We start from the raw sequence: 19570 nt of genomic DNA on the forward strand, positions 1-19570 counted from the left end.
AAAACTGGAACATTAACAAATATGTAGAAAGTAAACAACACACTCTTGAACAACCAATGGGTCAAAGAAGTACTTAAAGCAGTTTAAAAAGGAAAATTAGAAAATATCATGAGACAAACAAAAACATGCAATAAAAGCAGTACTAAAAGGGAAGTTTATAGTGAAAAATTAAGTTTTTAAAATGCCATCTATGTAAATATACATACAAAATAAAAAAGAATTGCCAGAGAAATCCTGAGAATTAACAAGTGAGGGGTAAGGGTCATTTCGTCCAAAACTGATCTGCTGACCACCCAAAAAAGAAGCTGAGCTCCTATGAACCTCCATGACAACTGGACTCAGCCCAATGTGTATGGCAATCAATTCCAATCAACCCAAAACTTGGGCTGGAGTTCCTTCCCATCATGCCAAGGGAAGGGCTGGCACTTCCCCAACCATGAAAGAGGAAGATTCCTGCTACCAACATGCCACATCATACAGCTGCAAGATTTGGATCCCAGACCCTGATTATGCCAGGGAAGGGCTGCTTCCCCTAAAAAACTATGTTGTCAAAATAGGTTCTATCTGGTGGCATATAATTGTTCAGGGTTGTCTCTTCTAATTTTTTCCCCTGTGGCATCAGATAATGTCTATCATATTATGTTACTTCTGCATCCCACCCCTGATCACAACAGTGAGTGGTTGTTGCTTCTGTACTTAAAGTGGTTTAAAAGCCACAAAGCCCAAGGGTCATAATCCCTCTCTTGGGATGTGAAACCTGCCCTGACAGACCTCTGTGCACTGAACTGAAATGAATGAGCACTGGGGCAGCCAGCGCATCTGATCCGGTTTCTGTCTCTATGGGTTGCTCCCACTGAATGTGACTCCAGTAGGCTGTGTGTGAGTTTTCCTTGGACATCTGTGCTTATTTGTGTAAGAACTGTTACAGTGAAGTGGGCATCAAGTCAGGTTTCTACTGTGGCTTTCTGGAAGTAAATCGAAGGGAAGGAGGTCAAAGACACATTTTGTCATTATGACCAGTCACTGGGATGGCTGGTCTCACTAACTACCTGTGAGAAATAGCCCTAAAATCCCAATGAATGAAAAATCTGGGGATTATCACTGCCCAGGTTAGAACTCCTTGGTTGTTATTAATGGTCTTGATGGGAGTATCCCAGGAAGAGGCAAATTTGACTGAGGGCAAGGCTGAATAATCCCTAATAAAATTACATACATATGCACAGAAAAATAAGGATATAAAACAAGAGCTGGCAAACACTCCAGCAGAATAAGGGAGGATTTGTTCCAGCATATATCTACACTATTATGAAGCTGTGATAATAAAGAATGTGTTGTTGGTGCAGAAAAAGAGAGCTCCTAGAGCCGAGGAGCCCAGAAAAAGAGCAGTGAGTACAAGGATACCTGATTTATGACACAGCTGACGTTTCAGAGCAGTGGGTATGAACACATATTTCAACAAATGGTAGCAGGACTACTTGGTATCCATAGGGAGGAAAAAAAGAAATTAAATTGTTACCTCATACCATATCCAAAAAACAATTCCAAGTAGATTACAGACCTAGAACACAAAAGTTAAAACTATAATGTTGATTAAAAAATAGCACAGGATATATTTGAGAACTTGAACTAGAAGATGTCTTGAGCAAGACACCAAAAGTATTGTTCCAAAAGTCAAAGACTGATAAATTTGACTACATTAAAGAAGTTCTGTTCTGTCATCAAGACACCAAGAGAATAGACTAACTTGAGTGGCAAAAGCTATCTGCAACATATACAACCAAAAAACAACTCCTAGAAATCAATAAAAATAAGGCAGATAACCCAATTAAAAACTGGGTATTTCAATAGAAAAGATATTCAAATGGTTGATAAACATAGAAAAAGGTTCCCAAACTCATTAGTAATTAGGGAATTACAAACTAAAACCACAATGACTTGACAAGGATGCCAAGGCAATATAAAGGAAAAATAATCTTTCACCAAATAGTGCTGAGACAACTGCAAACTCCTATTTCAACCAGACCTCCACAGGCAGAAGAATGAAACTGGACCCCCTACACCTCACACTATACACAAAATGTATCAAAGACCTAAATGTAAAAGATAAAATTATAAAACTCTTAGGAGAAAGCATAGGTGTAAATCTTCATGACCTTGGATTAGACCATGGTTTCCTTAGTATACTACCAAATGCACAAACCAAAAACAAGCAAAAACAAAAAAAGCCCAAAACAAAACCTACATAACCTGGACTTCATCAAAATTTAAAACTCTGTACTTCAAAGGACACAACCAGGAAACTAAAAATACAATCTGTAAAACGGGAGGAAACATTTGCAAATTATGTATCTAATAAAGGTCTAGTATCCAAACTATATTTAACAATGATTACAACTCAATAAAAGACAAATAACCCAGTTTTTTAAATGAGCAATGGATCTGAAAAGACCTTTCTCCAAAGAAGATCTACAAATGGGGGCGCCTGGATGTTTCAGTTGGTTAAGCATCTGCCTTCAGCTCAGGTCATGATTCCAGGGTCCTGGGATGGAGCCCCATGTCAGGCTCCCTGCTCAGTAGAGAGCCTGCTTCTCCCTCTCCCTCTCCCACTGCCCCTCCCCCTCTCTCGAGCTCTCTCTCTCTCAAATAAATAAAATCTTAAAAAAAAAAAAGATCTACAAATGCCCAATAAGCACATGAAAAGATACTCAACATTATTAGTCATTAGGGAAATACAGCCTTTGTTGTTCAAACCAAGAGCTTATTTGTACAATTTTTGTCCAATAAAAATTTTTTCAATGGGGGGTGCCTGGGTGGCTCAGTCAGTTAAGCATCTGCCTCGGTTTAGGTCATGATCCCAGGGTCCTGGGATCAAGCCCCAGGACAGGCTCTCTGCTCAGCAGGGAGTCTGCTTCTCCCTCTCCCTCTGCCTGCCGCTCCCCCTGCTTGTGCTCTCTGTCAAATAAATAAATTAAATATTAAAAAAAAATTTTTTTCAATGGAAAAAACACACAATGAGATACCTCATCACACTGACTACAAGATATATAATAAAAAAGACGGATGCCTCGGTGGCGCAGTTGCCAACTCTTGGTTTTGGCTCAGGTTGTAATCTCAGGGTTGTGGGACTGGGCCCCGAGTTGGGTTCCATGCAGAGTCTGCTTGAGACTCTCCCTCTCCCTCTGCCCCTCCCCACCCCTGCAGGCTTTCTTTCTCTCTCTCTCTAAAAAATAAATAAGTAAATCTTTAAAAGAAAATAAAAAGACAATAATGAGTGTTGGTGAAGATGCAGAGAAATTGGAACCTTCATGCACTGCGGGCAAGAATGTAAAATGATGCACCCATTTTGGAAAACGGTTTGGCAGTTTCTCAAAAAGTTAAACACAGAGTTACATTATGACCCAGCAAGTCTACTCCTAGGTCTATACCCAAGAGAATGGAAAACATACTCATAAAAAATTATGCATGACTGTTCATAGTGGCATTATTCATAACAGCTAAAAAGTAGAAACACCCAAATGTCCATCAACAGAAAAATGAATATATGATAGCTACCCAATGGAATATTATTTGGCCATAAAAAGAATAAAGTACTGATACTTCTATAATATAGATGAACCCTAAAAACATTACTATAAGGGAAAGAAACCAGAAACAAAAGACCACATATTGTATGATCCCATTTATATGAAATGTCTAGAACAGGCAAATCCAGAGAAACAGGAAGCAGATTAATGTTTTCCAGGGGCTGAGAGGAGGGGGAGGAATAGGGAGTGACTGTTAATGGGTTGGGGGGGGTTCTTTTTGGAATGATAAAAATATTCTGGGATTAGTGGTGGTAGTTACACAACTTTGTGAATATACTAAAGACCACTGAATATACACTCTAAAAAGGTGAATTTCATCGTATGGGAATTATATCTCAATAAAGAAAATCTAATACACCCCCTCTGATTAGTAAAAATTTTTAAATTTGACATCAAGTCTTGGCCTCAGGGGATTGCAGCCTACTGGCTGGATATAATCACTTTGAGAAATAGTCTAACAATGATCTACCAATTCCATTCCTGGAGACCTATCTATAGAAATAAATGCTTACATATAAAGAGAGAAAGCTATGGTAATAAGGTAGTGTGGTATAAGCACAGGAATGCTGTTTGTAGCTGTTTCATTAGTAAGTGCTCAGAACAGAAAACAACCCAAATGCCCACTAATAGAAGAATGAATATAAAAGAACCTGGAAGGATTCAATCAAGGAAATATACAATTAAAATTAACTACAGCTTCAGCAAAAAAAAAAGGGTGGATCTTACACTGAAATAGTGAAAAACAAACAAACAAGATACAAAACATAGCATGATTCTATTGACATAATATTCAAAACAAGACAAAACTAAACCTTACAGTTTATGGATACATACACAGGGGGTAAAAATCGGAAGAAAAGCAAAGAAATTACTACCATAAAAATCAGAATAGTGGCTGCTCCTGGGGGTAGGTATGACCAAGAGGATACAGAAAGCATTTCCAGGACACCAGGAACGTATGACTACCTAGCATATGGGCATTGTATGGGTATTCCACAGCAATCAGATATAATGTACATACAACTTTAAGTCTTATGCATTTCCCTAGATGTATACTATGTTTTTTAACTTAAAAATTTTAAAGAATATTGCATATTCTCTCTTGGATCTAAGGTTCTAAATGAGGTCAATTTTGTTTTCAGTGATAAACAGACTGACTACAGTCTTCTACTTTTATAAGTGATTTGTCAGTTTCTGCGACATGAGGGGTTATAGTCTTCCAAACCCTTTATTTTCTTATATTTAAGATTTTACTGTACATATTTTGAAGCAATGTTATTAAGTACAGTTAATACTTAACCGTCCTTGAGCAGTGCAGGGATGAGGGGCACCAAACCACTAAGCAGTCAAAAATTCATGTATTTGACTCAAACTTAACTGCAGATAACCTACTATTAACTGGAAGCCTTACCCACATCATAAATAGTTGATTCACACATACTTTGTATGTCATACGCATTGTATATTGTATTCTTACAATAAAGCAAGCCAGAGAAAAGAAAATGTTAAGAAAATCAGAAGGAAAATACACTTATGATACTGTACTATATTTAACCATGTGTAAGTGGACTGCACAGTTCAAATCTGTGTTGTTCAAGGGTCAACTGCTTATACAAGTTCATTCCCATGATATCATTTAGACTATTACTTTTGTCAAAATACAAAATCCCACTTTGTCATTTTTAATGCTCTAAATCCTGATTCCTTGTGTTCTGACTTGCATTACTATTACTAAGCAGCAATTATTATATATAGTGTTAGTGTCTATCGAACATGTATTTTTGATATATTTAAGGTTTTTATTTATTTATTTGACAGAGAGAGACAGAGCAAGAGAGGGAACACAAGCAGGGGGAGTGGGAGAGGGAGAAGCAGGCCTCCCGCCGAGCGGGGAGCCCGACGTGGGGCTCGATCCCAGGACCCTGAGATCATGACCTGAGCCGAAGGCAGACATTTAACGACTGACCCACCCAGGCACCCCTACTTTTGATACATTTTAAACTTTTCCTTGTCACTTTGTTTAGAAGTGTCTTTTATAAAAGGCTATATAATAAATCTTACTTTGTTTACCTGACCTGAAACTTTTAAAGATTTGAGAGAGCACATGGGGTGGGGGAGGAGATTCCCTGCGGAGCAGGGAGCCCAACATGGGGCTCAATCCCAGGGCTGAGATCATGACCTGAGCTGAAGTCAGACACTTAACCGACTGAGCCACCCAGGTGCCCCCTGACCTGACACTTTTAATAAGTAATCCTTTAATAATGTAAGTAAATCCACTTACATTTACTATAATAGAAATATTTTTGCTTGCCACCTCTATGATAGTCCCCCAAATCTGTACTTTTGAAAATCCACATCGCCGTGTAGTCCCCTCCCACATCCTAGGCTTGGTCTCTGTAACCAAGAGAATCCATCAGCGGTGATGGCAGGTCTGTTGTCGAGATTAGTTAGGTTATAAAGCATTGCAGCTTTCCATGTGAGCCTCTTGCCTTCAGCTCGCTTACTTTGGAAAAAGCCACTGCCATGCTGTGAGGATATTCAAGCAGCCTACAGAGAGGCTGCCAAAGAAAGAAACTGAAGCACCTGGCCAACAGCCAGGGAGAAACTGAGGCTTGTCAACAGCTTCACGAGGGAAAGTGGAAGTGGATCCTCCAGATCTAGATGAGTGCAGCTCTGGCTGATAGCTTGATTGCAACTTCATGAAGGACCCTGGACCAAAACCAAAAGCTAAGCCACTTCCTGATTCCTGACCACAGAAACTATGAGATGATGTTGGTGAGAAGCTGCTAAGTTTGGTGCTAATTTGTCACATGGCAAGAGATAACTAATACATTTACACTGAATTCCACCCAATTTATTTTGTTTTCTATTTATATATTCCAGTAAACGTTGATCAAGTTTTTTTTCTTTCATTTTTATTTCAACATTTTTAAAGCTTTATATTCCACTTATATTCTTAGTTACTAACCCATATGTTTTTCTGACAAAGTTTAACATTAATAATTAACATCTTGGGGCGCCTGCTCAGTCAGGAGAGCATGTGACTCTCGATCTCAGGATCATGCGTTCAAGCCCAAAGTTGGGGGTAGAGACTACTTAAATAAATATAAAAAGATAATAATTAACAACATCTTCTCCCCCCAAAAAAAAACAGACAAAAGAAAACAAAACCAAAAAACAAGACCAAAATCTTAGCATGCTTTTACTTCCATCTAATACCACCTTCTACACCATTATTTATCATGTTGCTGTCTTCTGGAATCTTTGAACTTTTTATTAAATTTTAAAAAGTTAAAATATCTGTATTACTAATGCTAACACTAACCCATTGTTGACTCTTATTTCCTAAAACCCACTGCTGCCTTCTGAGCATGTATTTGTTCATGCTGGAGTAAATCTATGAATAATTCCTACAAAGTGATGATAAACTAGTTATGGTAAACCCTTACGTTTAAAAATATCTTTCACCCTCAGTGTTGAATGACAGTTTGGGAGAGTAGAGCATTCTAGGCTGACCATTATTTTCCCACAGCACTATGAAGACACTGCTCAATTGCTGCTTTGCATACAATGCCACAGAGAAACCTAAAGTAAAACTACAGGTTAAGTATCTTTGTTTTCATATAATCTTTAGAATTTTCTCTTTATCCTTGTTAAAAAAAAGTCAGTGTTAAGAGCGTGCTTGCTTATCTTCGCACCACATTCTACTTAGCGTTTGGTTCTGCATGTGCGTGCTTGTGTTTACTCTAAGGATCCTATCTTTCTATAGGTCTGAGAACTGATCGGCCCCTTCCAAGAGTTGACTTTGTATTAAATTGTATAAAAATGCAGAAAGTACATGAAATGTCTGTGTCCCCCTCACTCCCCCGAATTCATAGTCAAGCCCAACCCACAGTGTGACTCTATTTAGAGATGGGGCCTCTAAGGAAGTAATTTAAGGTTAAATGAAGTTATACGGGTAGAGTCCTGATCTGATAGAGCACTCGCTCTTGCCCCCCTACATGTGTGTGTGCATGTGCATATACACGCACACAGATGCACCAAAGGAGGATGTGAGGGCATGGGGCTAAGATGGCACTCTGCAACCCAAAGGAAAGTTCTCACCAGACACCACTCTGATCTTGGATTTCCTGGCTTCAGAACTGTGAGCAAATACCTTTCTGTTGTTTAAGGCACCGAGTCTGTCGTATTTTGTCATGGTGGCCGTAGCATACTAATACAGTAGCCGAACTTAGAGATGCCCCCAGTGATTCTTGGTTTCTGATATTCATTCCCTTTTCTAGTCCCCAGCCACACTGAATAGAGTTGATCCTTTTATCCAACAGAATATTGGCAGAAATGCTGAAATGTGGTTTCAAAGACTAGGTCATAAAAATGATTGTGACTTCCACAATGTTATGAGGACACTGAACAGCCCTATGGAGAGGTCGACATGGCAAGGAACTCAGGTGTCCTGCCAACAGCTTGCACCAAGGTCACACACACACCAGTGAATGACCTGGAAGCAGATTCTCCAGCCTCCCTCAAGCCTTCCAATGATTGCAACCCCGCCCAACATCTTGATTACAACCTCATGAAAGATCTCAAGCAGGAACCAGCTAAGAACACTCCCAACACCTGACCTACAGAAACCATGTGGGGGAAAATAAGTAGTTGTCCTTTTAATCTGGTTAAGTTCTTCAGTAATTTATTATACAACAGGAGATAACTAAGTCCTAAGTGCATGATTACAAAGCTACAATGATAAGATGAATATTTCAAGCACTACAGGAGCCCCTACATGCCGCCTCCCAGGCACAACTGTGCTTCTGCCCTAAAGATAAATATGAACTTTTAATGCTATACATCAGTTGTGCCTATTAAGTCTCAAATTAACTCAAACAGAACCAGATAGCATGGATCTGTGTGCCTTAGGGAGATTTACCCATGTGATTGTATTTAACAGTACTTTGTTCATGTCTATTGTTTTGTACACTATTGAATGTATTACCACAATGTATTTTTTGATTCTAACATGTCAGACATGTGGACTCCCTCCATTTGGACTGAATAGCAGTCCTAGATGTATCCTTGGTTCGTCTTTTGACACACAAATGTATGTATTTCTGTTTGGTATTTAAAAGAAGCCAACTGAGATTCTGCTTGGGGGTGCGCTGAATCCACAGATCAAAATAAGATGTGACATCTCTATAGTACTGAATATTCCAATCTAAGAACAGGATATATCCCTGCATTTATTCAGGTTATACTTCAGTAACATTTTATAATTTTTGTAGAGAAGTACACAGTTTTAGGGAGATTTATTCCTAAGGATTTGATTTCAATACAAATGGTGCCATCTTTTCACAATTTTACTTTACTTTTTTTTTTTATGGTGAACTCTTTTTTTTTTTTAAGATTTTCTTTATTTATTTGACAGAGAAAGAGAGAGAGAGAGAGAGAGAGAAGCAGGCTCCCCACTGAGCAGAGAGCTGGATCCCAGGACCCTGGGATCATGACCTGAGCCGAAGGCAGATGCTCAACCGACTGAGCCACCCAGGTACCCCTCAAAATTTTATTTTCCTGATTGGTTGCTGGAATATAGAAATAAAATCAACTTTGGATACCGAACTATCCAGTAACCTTGATAAATTCATGTATCAATTCTGATAGATAATGCATATTTTACATCAATCATGTTGTCAGCAAAGACTGTTTTATGTCCTCTTTCCAATCCTTAGATATTTTTTTTAACTTATTGCATCAAGTATGACTTCCAGTAAAATGTTGCTTAAATGGGTGCCAGGGTGGCTCAGTCGCTGAGCATCTGCCTTCGGCTCAGGTCATGATCCCAGGATCCTGGGATCAAGCCCCGCATCGGGCTCCCTGCTTCGCGGGAAGCCTGCTTCTCCCTCTCCCACTCTCCCTGCTTGTGTTCCTTCTTTTGCTGTGTCTCTCTTTGTCAAATAAATAAAATGTTTAAAAAAAAAAAACTGTTGCTTAAAATATATATATATAGTTAGCAGGCATCACTGTTTCATTTATAATCTCCAGGGGAAATCCTTAATAGTCCACCAATAAGTATAAAGTCTACTGGAGATTTTTTTGGTACTCTTATCAGAATAATGATGTTCCCTTCTATTCTTTGCTTTGAAAAGAGATTTCTAATCACAAATTGTCACTGAATTTTATCAAGTGCTTTTTATGCATCCATTACAATATTGAGATTATTCTCCTTTATTCTTTAAATGAGGAATGTTATGTTGGTTTTTGACTGTTAAATGAATCTTGCACTGCTAGAATAAATGTATATTGGGAAATCTGTTCATTATTTCTTCGTATAGCTTTTTTGCTCCAGTCTCTCACATCTCCCTCAGGAATTCCAATTACATATCAAGTGGTACACCAGTTGATATTATCCTCACAGTTCTCTGAAGCTATTTGTTCTTCTTTAATCTGTTTTCTGTGTTCTTCAAATTATTTACTTTCTATTGCTCTGTCTTAAAATTCACTAACTCCTTTACTCTTTTGTTAGCCATCTCTAGTCTGGTGCTAAGTCTATCCAGTAAATTATCCATTTCAGTTACCATCTGTGTGGCAGGCAGAATGGCCCCCCAGATATCCAGGCTTCTTCCATGGAACCTGTCAATATGTTACCTTACATGACACAGACCAACCCCTGGCAGACAGCCATCAAGGAAATAGAGACCTACCAAGCTTTAGCCACAAAGAAATGAATTTGGCCAACAATCTAAATAAGATTAAAAGTGAATTCTTCCCCCAAAGTCTCCAGTAAGCATCAGCATCCTGCTAACATTCTGACTTTGGCCCATAAGACATGTCCAACCTACAAAACCACGAGATCATAAACAAATGTTGTAATAGCCATTACATTTGTGATCATTTGTTACGGTAACAGTAAAAAACCAATACAGATTTTGCTACCTGACAGTAAGGTGCTACTGTAACAAAAACCTGAAACTGTGGAATTATCTTTGGAAGCAAGAAATGGGTAGAAGCTGGTAGAATTTGGGGGAGCATGACAAAAAACGCCTGAATTGCCTTAAACGGAGTGCTATGAGAAATCTGGTCTTTAAGAACACTGCCTGTGAGGGTTCACAGACCACTTGTAGAAATCTGGTCTTGGACTCCATCCTAAAACAGCAGAATGCACATTCTTTTCAAGTGTACATGGAACATTCTCCAGAATAGATAACATATTGGGCCACAAAACAAGTCTCAACAAATTCAGAAAGATCGAAGTCATTCCATGCATCTTTTCTGACCACAACGCTATGTAACTAGAAATCAACCACAAGAAAATATCTGGAATAAGCATAAATACATGGGAGTTAAATAACATGCTACTAAACAATGAATGGGTCAATCAAAAAAAAAATCAAAGAGGAAATAAAATACATGGAGACAAATGAAAATGAAAATGTAACAGTCCAAAATCTCTGGAATGCAGCAAAAGAAGTTCTAAGAGGGACGTTTACAGCAATACAGGCCTACCTCAAGAAGAAAAATCTCAAATAAACAACCTAACCTTACATCTAAAGGAGGCAGAAACAGAAAAAAATCTAAAACCAGTAGAAGGAAGGAAATAAAGTTTAGAGCAGAAATAAATGATATAGAAACTAAAATATAGAACAGATCAATGAAACCAGAGCTGGTTCTTTGAAAAGATCAACAAAATTGGTAAACCCTTAGCCAGACTCATCAAAAGAGAGGACTCAAAAAAAAAAAAAAAATCAGAAATGAAAGAGGAAAAATAATAACCGACATCTCAGAAATACAAAGGATTGCAAGAGAGTATTATGAAAAACTATATGCCAACAAATTGGACAACCTAGAAGAAATGGATGAATTTCTAGAAACATAACCTTCCAAAACTCAATTAAGAAGAAATAGAAAACTTAAACAGACTACCAGTAATGAAATTGAATCCATAATAAAAAAAACTCCCAACAAACAAAAGTCCAGGACCAGATGGCTTCATATCTACCAAACGTTTAAAGAATGTTTAAAACTATTAAAATATTCCAAAACTATTTCCAAAAATAGAGGAAGGAAAACTGAGGCCTATATTGCCCCCATACCAAAAACCAGATAAAGGCACTACAAAAAATGTACTACTATCTGTGATTAACACAGACACAAAAATCCTCACCAAAATATTAGCAGATCAGGGCACCTAGTGACTGCATGCACTCTCTCTCTAAAATAAATGAATAAATCTTTAAAAAAATATATTGGCAAATTGAATCCAACAATCCAAAATGGTTAAAAAAAAAAATCATTTGCCACAATCAAGTGGGATTTATTCCCAGGATATAAGGGTGGTTACATATTTGCAAATCAATCAAGGTGATAGATCTCATCAATAATAAAAAGGATAAAAACCATATGATCACTTCATAGATGCAGAAAAAACATCCAACGAAGTGCAACATTCATTCATGAAAAAAACCCTCAACAAAGTAGGCTTAGAGGGAATATACATCAACATAATGAAGGCCATATATGAAAAACCCACAGCTAACATACTCAATGGTAAAAAACTGAAAGCTTTTCCCCTAAGATCAGGAACAAGACAGGATGTCCCTCTCACCACTTTTATTCAACATACTACTGGTGAAGTCCTAGCCACAGCAATCAGATGAGAAAAAGGAATAAAAGGAATCCAAGTTAGTAAGGAAGAAGTAAAACTTTCACTATTTGCATATATATAGAAAACCCTAAAGACTCCACCAAAAATCTACTAGAACTGATAAATTCAGTAAGGTCGCAATGTGAAAAAATTCAATGTACAGAAATCCACTGCATTATTATACATTATTGTATAATTAATATATTTATTAATTATAATGTATATTATAATTAATAAATATATTAATTATACAATAATGTATAATAATAATTAATATACATTAATTATATTTTAATTAATTAAATTACATTATTACATATTACATACATATATTAATTAATATACATTAATTAATAATAATTAATATACATTATTATATTATTATACACTAATAATAAACAGAAAGGAATTAAAGCAATCCCTTTAAAACTGCACCAAAAAATAATAAAATATCTAGGAATAAACTTAACCAAAGAGGTGAAAAACCTGTACTCTGAAAATTATAAAACACTGATGAAAGAAATTGAAGACAACACAAATGGAAAGATATCCCATGCTCATGGATTGGAAGAACAAATATTGTTAGAATGTCCGTACTACTCAAAGCAATCTACAGATTTAATGCAATCCCTATCAAAATACCAACAGCATTTTTTACACAACTAGAACAAACAATCCTAAAATATGTATGGAACCATAAAAGACTCCGAAACAAAACAATGCTGGAGGTATCCCAATTCCAGATTTTAAGTTATACTACAAAGCTGTAGCAATCTAAGCAGTATGGTAGTGACACAAAAACAGATACACAGATTCATGGAACAGGATAGAAAGCCCAAAAATAAACCCCCAAATATAAGGTCAACTAAACTTCAACAAAAGAGGCAAGAATATGCAATGGGAAAAAGACAGTCTCTTCAACAAATGGTGTTGGGAAAACTGGACAGCTACATGCAGAAGAATGAAACTGGACCAGTTTCTTTCACTATCCACAAAAATAAGCTCAAAATGGATTAAGGACCTAAATGAGAGACCTGAAAGCATAAAAAAACCTAGAAGAGAGCACAAACAGTAATTTCTCTGACATTGGCTATAACAACATCTTTCTAGATATGTCTCCTGAAGCAAGGGAAACAAAAGCAAAAAATAAACTATAGGGATTATCATCAGAATGAAAGTCTTCTGCACAACAAAGAAAACAATCAACAAAACTAAAAGACAACCTACTAAATGGGAGAGGTTATTTGCAAATGACATATCTGATTTTAAGGGTTAGTATCCAAAATATATAAAGAACTTCTAAAACTCAACACTCAGAAAACAAATAATCCAATTAAAAATGGGCATAAGACATGAAAAGACATTTCTCCAAAGACATACTGTTGGTCAATAGACACATGAAAAGATACTCAACATCACTCATCACCAAGGAAATGCAACCTAAAACCACAAAGAGATACCACCTCACACCTGTCAGAATGGCTAAAATCAAAAACATGAGAAACAACAAGTGTTGGTGAGGATGTGGAAAAAAAGGTACACTCACGCACTGTTGGTGGGAATGCAAACTGGTGCAGCCACTACGGAAGACAATATGGAGTTTATGGTTTCTCAGAAAGTTAAAAATAGAAATACCCCATGATCCATTAATCACACTACTGGGTATTTACCCAAAGAATACAAAAACACTAATTCAAAAGGATACAGGCACCCCTATGTTTATTGCAGCATTATTTACAATAACCAGATTATGGAAGCAGCCCAAGTGTTTATCGACAGATCAATGGATAAAGAAGACAGGGTGTGAATACACACACACACACACACACACACACACACAATGGAATATTATTCAGCCATAAGGAAGAATGCAATCTTTCTATTTGCAACAACATGGATGGAGCTCAAGAGTATAATGCTAAGTGAAATAAGTCAGAGAAAAATATATGATTTCACTTATATGTGGAATTTAAGAAATAAAACAAATGATCAAAAGAAAGAGGAAAGGAAACAGACTCTTAACTATAGAGAACAAACCGATGGTTACCAGAGGGGAGTGGGTGGGGGATGGGGTAACAGGTGATGGGGACTAAGGAGTGCACTTGTTCTGATAAGGACTGGGTGATGTATGGAATTCTTGAATCACTATATTGTACACCCGACACTAATAGAACACTGTATGTTAATTATGCTGGAATTAAAAAGGAAGGAAGGAAGGGAAGGAGGGAGGTGAGGGGAGGGGGGAAATCCAGTCTTGGAGGATCCTGTAAGAGCACAAAAGGAAGAAGTTATTGTAAACTGGAGTAAAGTGGATATTTGTTATAGGTTAGTGGACAGATTAGCGAAATTGTGTCCTGCAGTTTTGTGGAAACCATAACTTGTAGATGATGAACCTGACTCGAGGGAATTTCCAAGGAAAGTGTTGAAGGTGTGACCTAGTTTCATCTTGCTGCTTATAGTAAAATGTGAGATGACAAATTCCACCAGTGGGCAGCAGCTTCAGCCTGTGCCCATGAGTTCCCACCTGCCTGTGATATCCTCCCTTCCCGACAGCCTGCCCTAAGGATCTTGGACTTGCTGAGCAAGCTCCCAAATTGCAAATGCCAGTTCCTTGTAATAAATCTCTTTATATATTTATCTGCTATGGGTTCTGCTTTTCTGGTTGAATTCTGACTAACAAGGAATTTAAAGCTCTGGAATTTCTTTTTAGTTCCTTCTTATAGTTTTCATTTTCCCTGCTCATTCGTTATAACTATTTCCCATTTAAACTCTTGAAAGCATCTTTTATAAACCTGTTAGAGTTCTTGTCTGCTAATTCCAATGTCCAGGACATATCAGAGTCAGTGTCTGTTGACTGCTTTTTCTCTTAACTACTGGTCACATTTTCCGAACTCTTTGCACTTCTATCAGTTTTTTACTGTATATAAACATCGTGAATGACAGGATGCAAAGACTCTAGAAATTTGATGTTTCTCTAGCAGGCAGTTGGCTGGCTCAAACTCCAAACTTCATCTCTTTGGCTGTGAGTGAGGCACAGCTGAATCTCCACTCAGTGCTTTTGGTTCACAGCTACTGTTTGTCAGGTTTCCTAGAGTTTTCCCCTCTCCACGTATAAACCATGGTCAACCATGGAGTTTTGCAGAGTTTGAAACTGATTTGGGCGCTTATCCCAATTGTGGTTCCCTCCTTTCCAGGACTTCCACCATAGGTTTTCATCACTCTTCCCATCTCAAACTATATTCTGACCCCTCTGTCCAGTAAATACTATGGCTTTCTGTGATCCCACATCTAGGAACTGTGGGATCTCTGGAGACTATCCAGAAATACACAAATCTCACCTAGTATAGCCTCTGCTTCTCAGACATCAACTTCCTTCCAGTTTTTGCCTACTTTTTACCACTCACCAGTACTTTCAAATAGTGGTGGGTTTTCCTACTTTTGGGGGGAGGCAAAGTTTTGTACCAATGACATAAGTATTTGCAGTGGGCTAATGTGACCAAGCTACTCCACCATTATCAGAAGCAGGAAGCTCAACCAAATATTTTTTTAATATTCCACTTTATCTTCTCTGTTGACATTTATGCTACAACTCCTATGTTTTTCTTTAGTGGTTACTTAAGAGATTACAATATTCATCCTTATATTATCACAGTCTACCATCAAATAACATAACACTACTTCATGAACAATATAAGAGCCTTACAAATGTGGAATTCTCTTTTCCTCCTTCACGCCCTTTAAATAAATAAATCATTAAATGCAGCACTTCAATATTCTTTAAAAAAAAACCAAAAGGAACAAGCAAGATTCTTCATGTCACTTCCAGCTTTCACATTACTGCACATCTTATGATCTCTAAGTATTTTTTGTTCAGTATCAGTTTCTTATTGTTGGCAATCGTAATCTATTAAATACATATACCAGAGCATACATTAAGGTAAAAAAAAAAAGTTGCATTACTTAGAACCCCATGAATTTTCTTAATTTGGAAAACACCAAATCTGTAAAATCGGCGCTACCCAAAAAAACATTCATAAAGGAAATAAACTTGGAAGTAGGTCAACCAGCAAACAGAAAATTACTTAGGTTTAGGTGAAGACACTTACCCCTCTTCGTTTTCTTTTAGTAAGCGACTGGCAATTCGGATCAGCATGCAGTAAGCAAACTGTGATTTGAGACCGGATTTAGTAAATTTATTCAACATCTTAGAAACAGCAAGGCGATCATTCTTCTTAAGGTGATACAGGACTCCCAATGCGTGGTACTAAAGGACGAGAAAAAGGATGTAACACACAGAAAGCTGAGGAGGAAGAGGACAAACTCCCAGGAAAATAAAATCATATGGCACTTTAGTAAAAAGATACCCATGTCAAATGTATACAAATAGAATACCTTTTTCGTACTGAACCGAACACAGGCAAGGCTGAGAAACTCTTATGAGTTTCACCCCCAGAAATCAAAGATTCAGACTGCACAAGTAGTATCAAAGAGGCGACATACAATCCGAAGATGGCTCTAGCAGGTTCAGCATGGCCCCACACATCCTGAGTACAAAGGCTCTCGGGTCCCAGGCTTTACCAGTGTCACAGGTCTCTGTTAGTGGCTTTAAGTCATCTGTGGCCATGTTAGTAGTTAAAGGAGTAATCTCCTAAAGCAGGCTTAAGGAGTGTAATTATCGTGGCACTTTGTGTAAAAACACAATGATCAGAGTTAAGAGAGCTAGAATGTTTCTTGAGGGAAAAATTACTACTCAATTTCCGCATAACTAAATACGCTAACATGAGAAGTTATAAACACTGAAAGGGGATGAGTAAGTATCCTCTCAAGTACACAAAATTGCCAATTAAGATTTTAATCTTGTTCCTTTTAATTAGGAATTAATAAATATCAAAAGATCTTTCCAACAAGATGGTTTTTAAGTTTCACAAAATAAAAATTACTCTTCACTGTTTGTGTAATGTCTACCATAACCAAGTTCTGAAAAGCTTAGAATTGGGACATCCTTCATCACAAACTGTTTTTCAAATAAAGGACAGAAATGCAGCATGAAGGACCTTTGGAATGAGCATCTCCAACTACCGCTGAATGTAAGAATCCTTCCTGAACATTCCTACAGCTTTTACAAAACACTCGCAGGGTCTCAGACAGTAATTCTAATCAGTGCGATATCTACTTGAGAATATGTACTAATAGGCTGCTCAATATTAGCCTTTAGCTAGTACACATCTGGGAAGTCAATACATTGCCCCTAAGATGGACGGTTAAAGAAAGCTGGTCTCAAGACCCAATATGATTCAATGGCAGTACCTGGACCATAATGTTGTCACTGGAAGCCGCTTCTTGGGCTTCGTTGACCCAGCGCTTAACCACGTCATGGCTTATCTTCATCATGTGCTAGACACAGAGCAAAATAAGAGTAGATCATGCATGGTCATTAGAGGTTTGCAAGCATAAACTGGTTTTCTTAGAAAATCACTAACAGGGGTTCCTGGGTGGCTTAGTCGTTGGGCGTCTGCCTTTGGCTCAGGTCATGATCCCAGGGTCCTGGGATCGAGGCCCGCATCGGGCTCCCTGCCCAGCGGGAAGCCTGCTTCTCCCTCTCCCACTCCCCCTGCTTGTGTTCCCTCTCCCGCTGTCTCTCTCTCTGTCAAATACATAAATAAAATCTTAAATAATAATAATAATAATAATAATAAAAGAAAGAAAATCACTAACAGACGTTTCCAAATGAAAGAGACAACTCTGTAGCTTTTAGGAATCTATTTTAAGTCTCTACTCCCAAGGCAAGTAATAAACCAGAAACTTTCTCCAGGACATGTGTGTGGGGGTGGGGGGCCCTGAGAGACGTGGGTGAAAGGATGCAATGAGAGGGGAGGGACAGCAAAGGAAGAACTAATGAATAGAATGGTGCTTAAATAATGTTCATATTCCTGGTTTTACTTCCAGGAAACTCAACTGGAAGAAAAAAAAGAAACAGTACTGATATACTGAGCTGTAAAACTTGGCCAATTATATTCCAGACCCAGAACCTCTTGTGATTCAGATGACCTAATCCATTCACACAGGAACAACCAATTTTCATCAAACACAATGTGATAAAGCTGTAATGAATGCATTTTGTTTTGATAAAAAGGGGAAAGAAAAGGTATTGCTGAAACAAAGACCACTCTCCGGTAAGAAATTTAGAAGTGGGACAGGAGGCTTTGGATTGAAGGCCACCACACATGCTAATGAAAACTGAGGTAAAAAGGCAAGAGGCCGAAGTACATCTCAGAAAGATTTAAAAAATAAAAATTTTTAAAAATTGGCCAGTGTCTTCTCTGTCCACCATCTCATCCTTACCCCCATTTTCATTATGTATACAACAGAACTCTGATTACCAAAACCTTTCAACATGGAAGTGTTATGGTTTTTTTTTAACCAAGATTTAATATACATTTATTCTTAACACGTGGGACATAAAGATTTCATACTGAATAAATAATATTCATTAAGCCAAAAAAGGAAAAAAGGAGGAATTTACATCAAGTTTTAGCTACACTGTTTGAAATACAAATATGCAGATTTTATCACTGAAAAAATCTCAATTGTGTTTCTTCACCAGGAACTTCAATTGAACCTAGAACTTTTTCACACCTCGATTAGAAAGAAAACAAAACAAAAACCCAGAAAAAAATAAACCGTAAGTTGACTGACTGCTGAGACAGCAAGGACTTTTTACAGAGACCTGTACAGCATCACACCAAGAGGGAAAATTTATGTTTTTAACTGCCCATTTTTATGCTCCTCTGATAAAACACTCCAGGATAAAGTAATAGAGATGTATCTATATTTTGTGAATGTTGCATTTGTGAGAAATCGCAGTGATATTTTGTTTTCCCCACAGACACTGTAGCGCCTGTAAGACCCAGGCAGCTACTTGCTCACTTACTAAGGAAGACACCAGTGCAGAGCTGGATACGCTGGAGACTTTGTCCACGATGGCCTGCTTCATGTATCTCTCAATGGCCTGCAACATTGTTCCCTGATAACATGCATAAAGAAAACACTGTTGAAGCAAAACAGTTTCACCCAAAATTACTGCTTCAAAATAATTTACAAAAACCAGTCATCTATTTGTTTCTGTGCCAATATTTAGAATGCATTATAAGGATTATCATGTAACAGATAATCCTATTCCAGAGGGCAGGACCCAGACAACTGAGTGGAATCTTCAAAGAGGACTTTTTAAGAGTATATGGAAGGAAAAAAATGAACTGTTCAACAACGAAATCAACGGTCTCAAAGTGGAGAATCCCAGTCTGAGCAAAGGCATAAGTACAGGCTCAACTTACTCAGGGCTGTTATAAAAGAA

General features: G+C 37.6%; 1 protein-coding gene across 1 annotated transcript in view; it reads right to left on the minus strand.

Moving 5' to 3' along the window:
- Positions 1–19570, minus strand: part of COPG2 (coat protein complex I subunit gamma 2) — a 115784-nt gene that overhangs the window by 61865 nt on the left and 34349 nt on the right. Inside the window, exons 7-9 of the mRNA XM_028106366.2 lie at positions 19148–19240; positions 17524–17610; positions 16323–16480 (exon numbers count right to left, since the gene is read on the minus strand). Of these exons, the coding sequence (XP_027962167.1) occupies positions 16323–16480; positions 17524–17610; positions 19148–19240 (338 nt within the window). The remainder of the gene's footprint in view (positions 1–16322; positions 16481–17523; positions 17611–19147; positions 19241–19570) is intronic.

This window comes from Eumetopias jubatus, unplaced genomic scaffold (genome assembly GCF_037043125.1).
Source record: "Eumetopias jubatus isolate StellerSeaLion01/CBP00866 unplaced genomic scaffold, mEumJub1_p1.0 scaffold_14, whole genome shotgun sequence".
Classification (NCBI taxonomy): domain Eukaryota; kingdom Metazoa; phylum Chordata; class Mammalia; order Carnivora; family Otariidae; genus Eumetopias; species Eumetopias jubatus.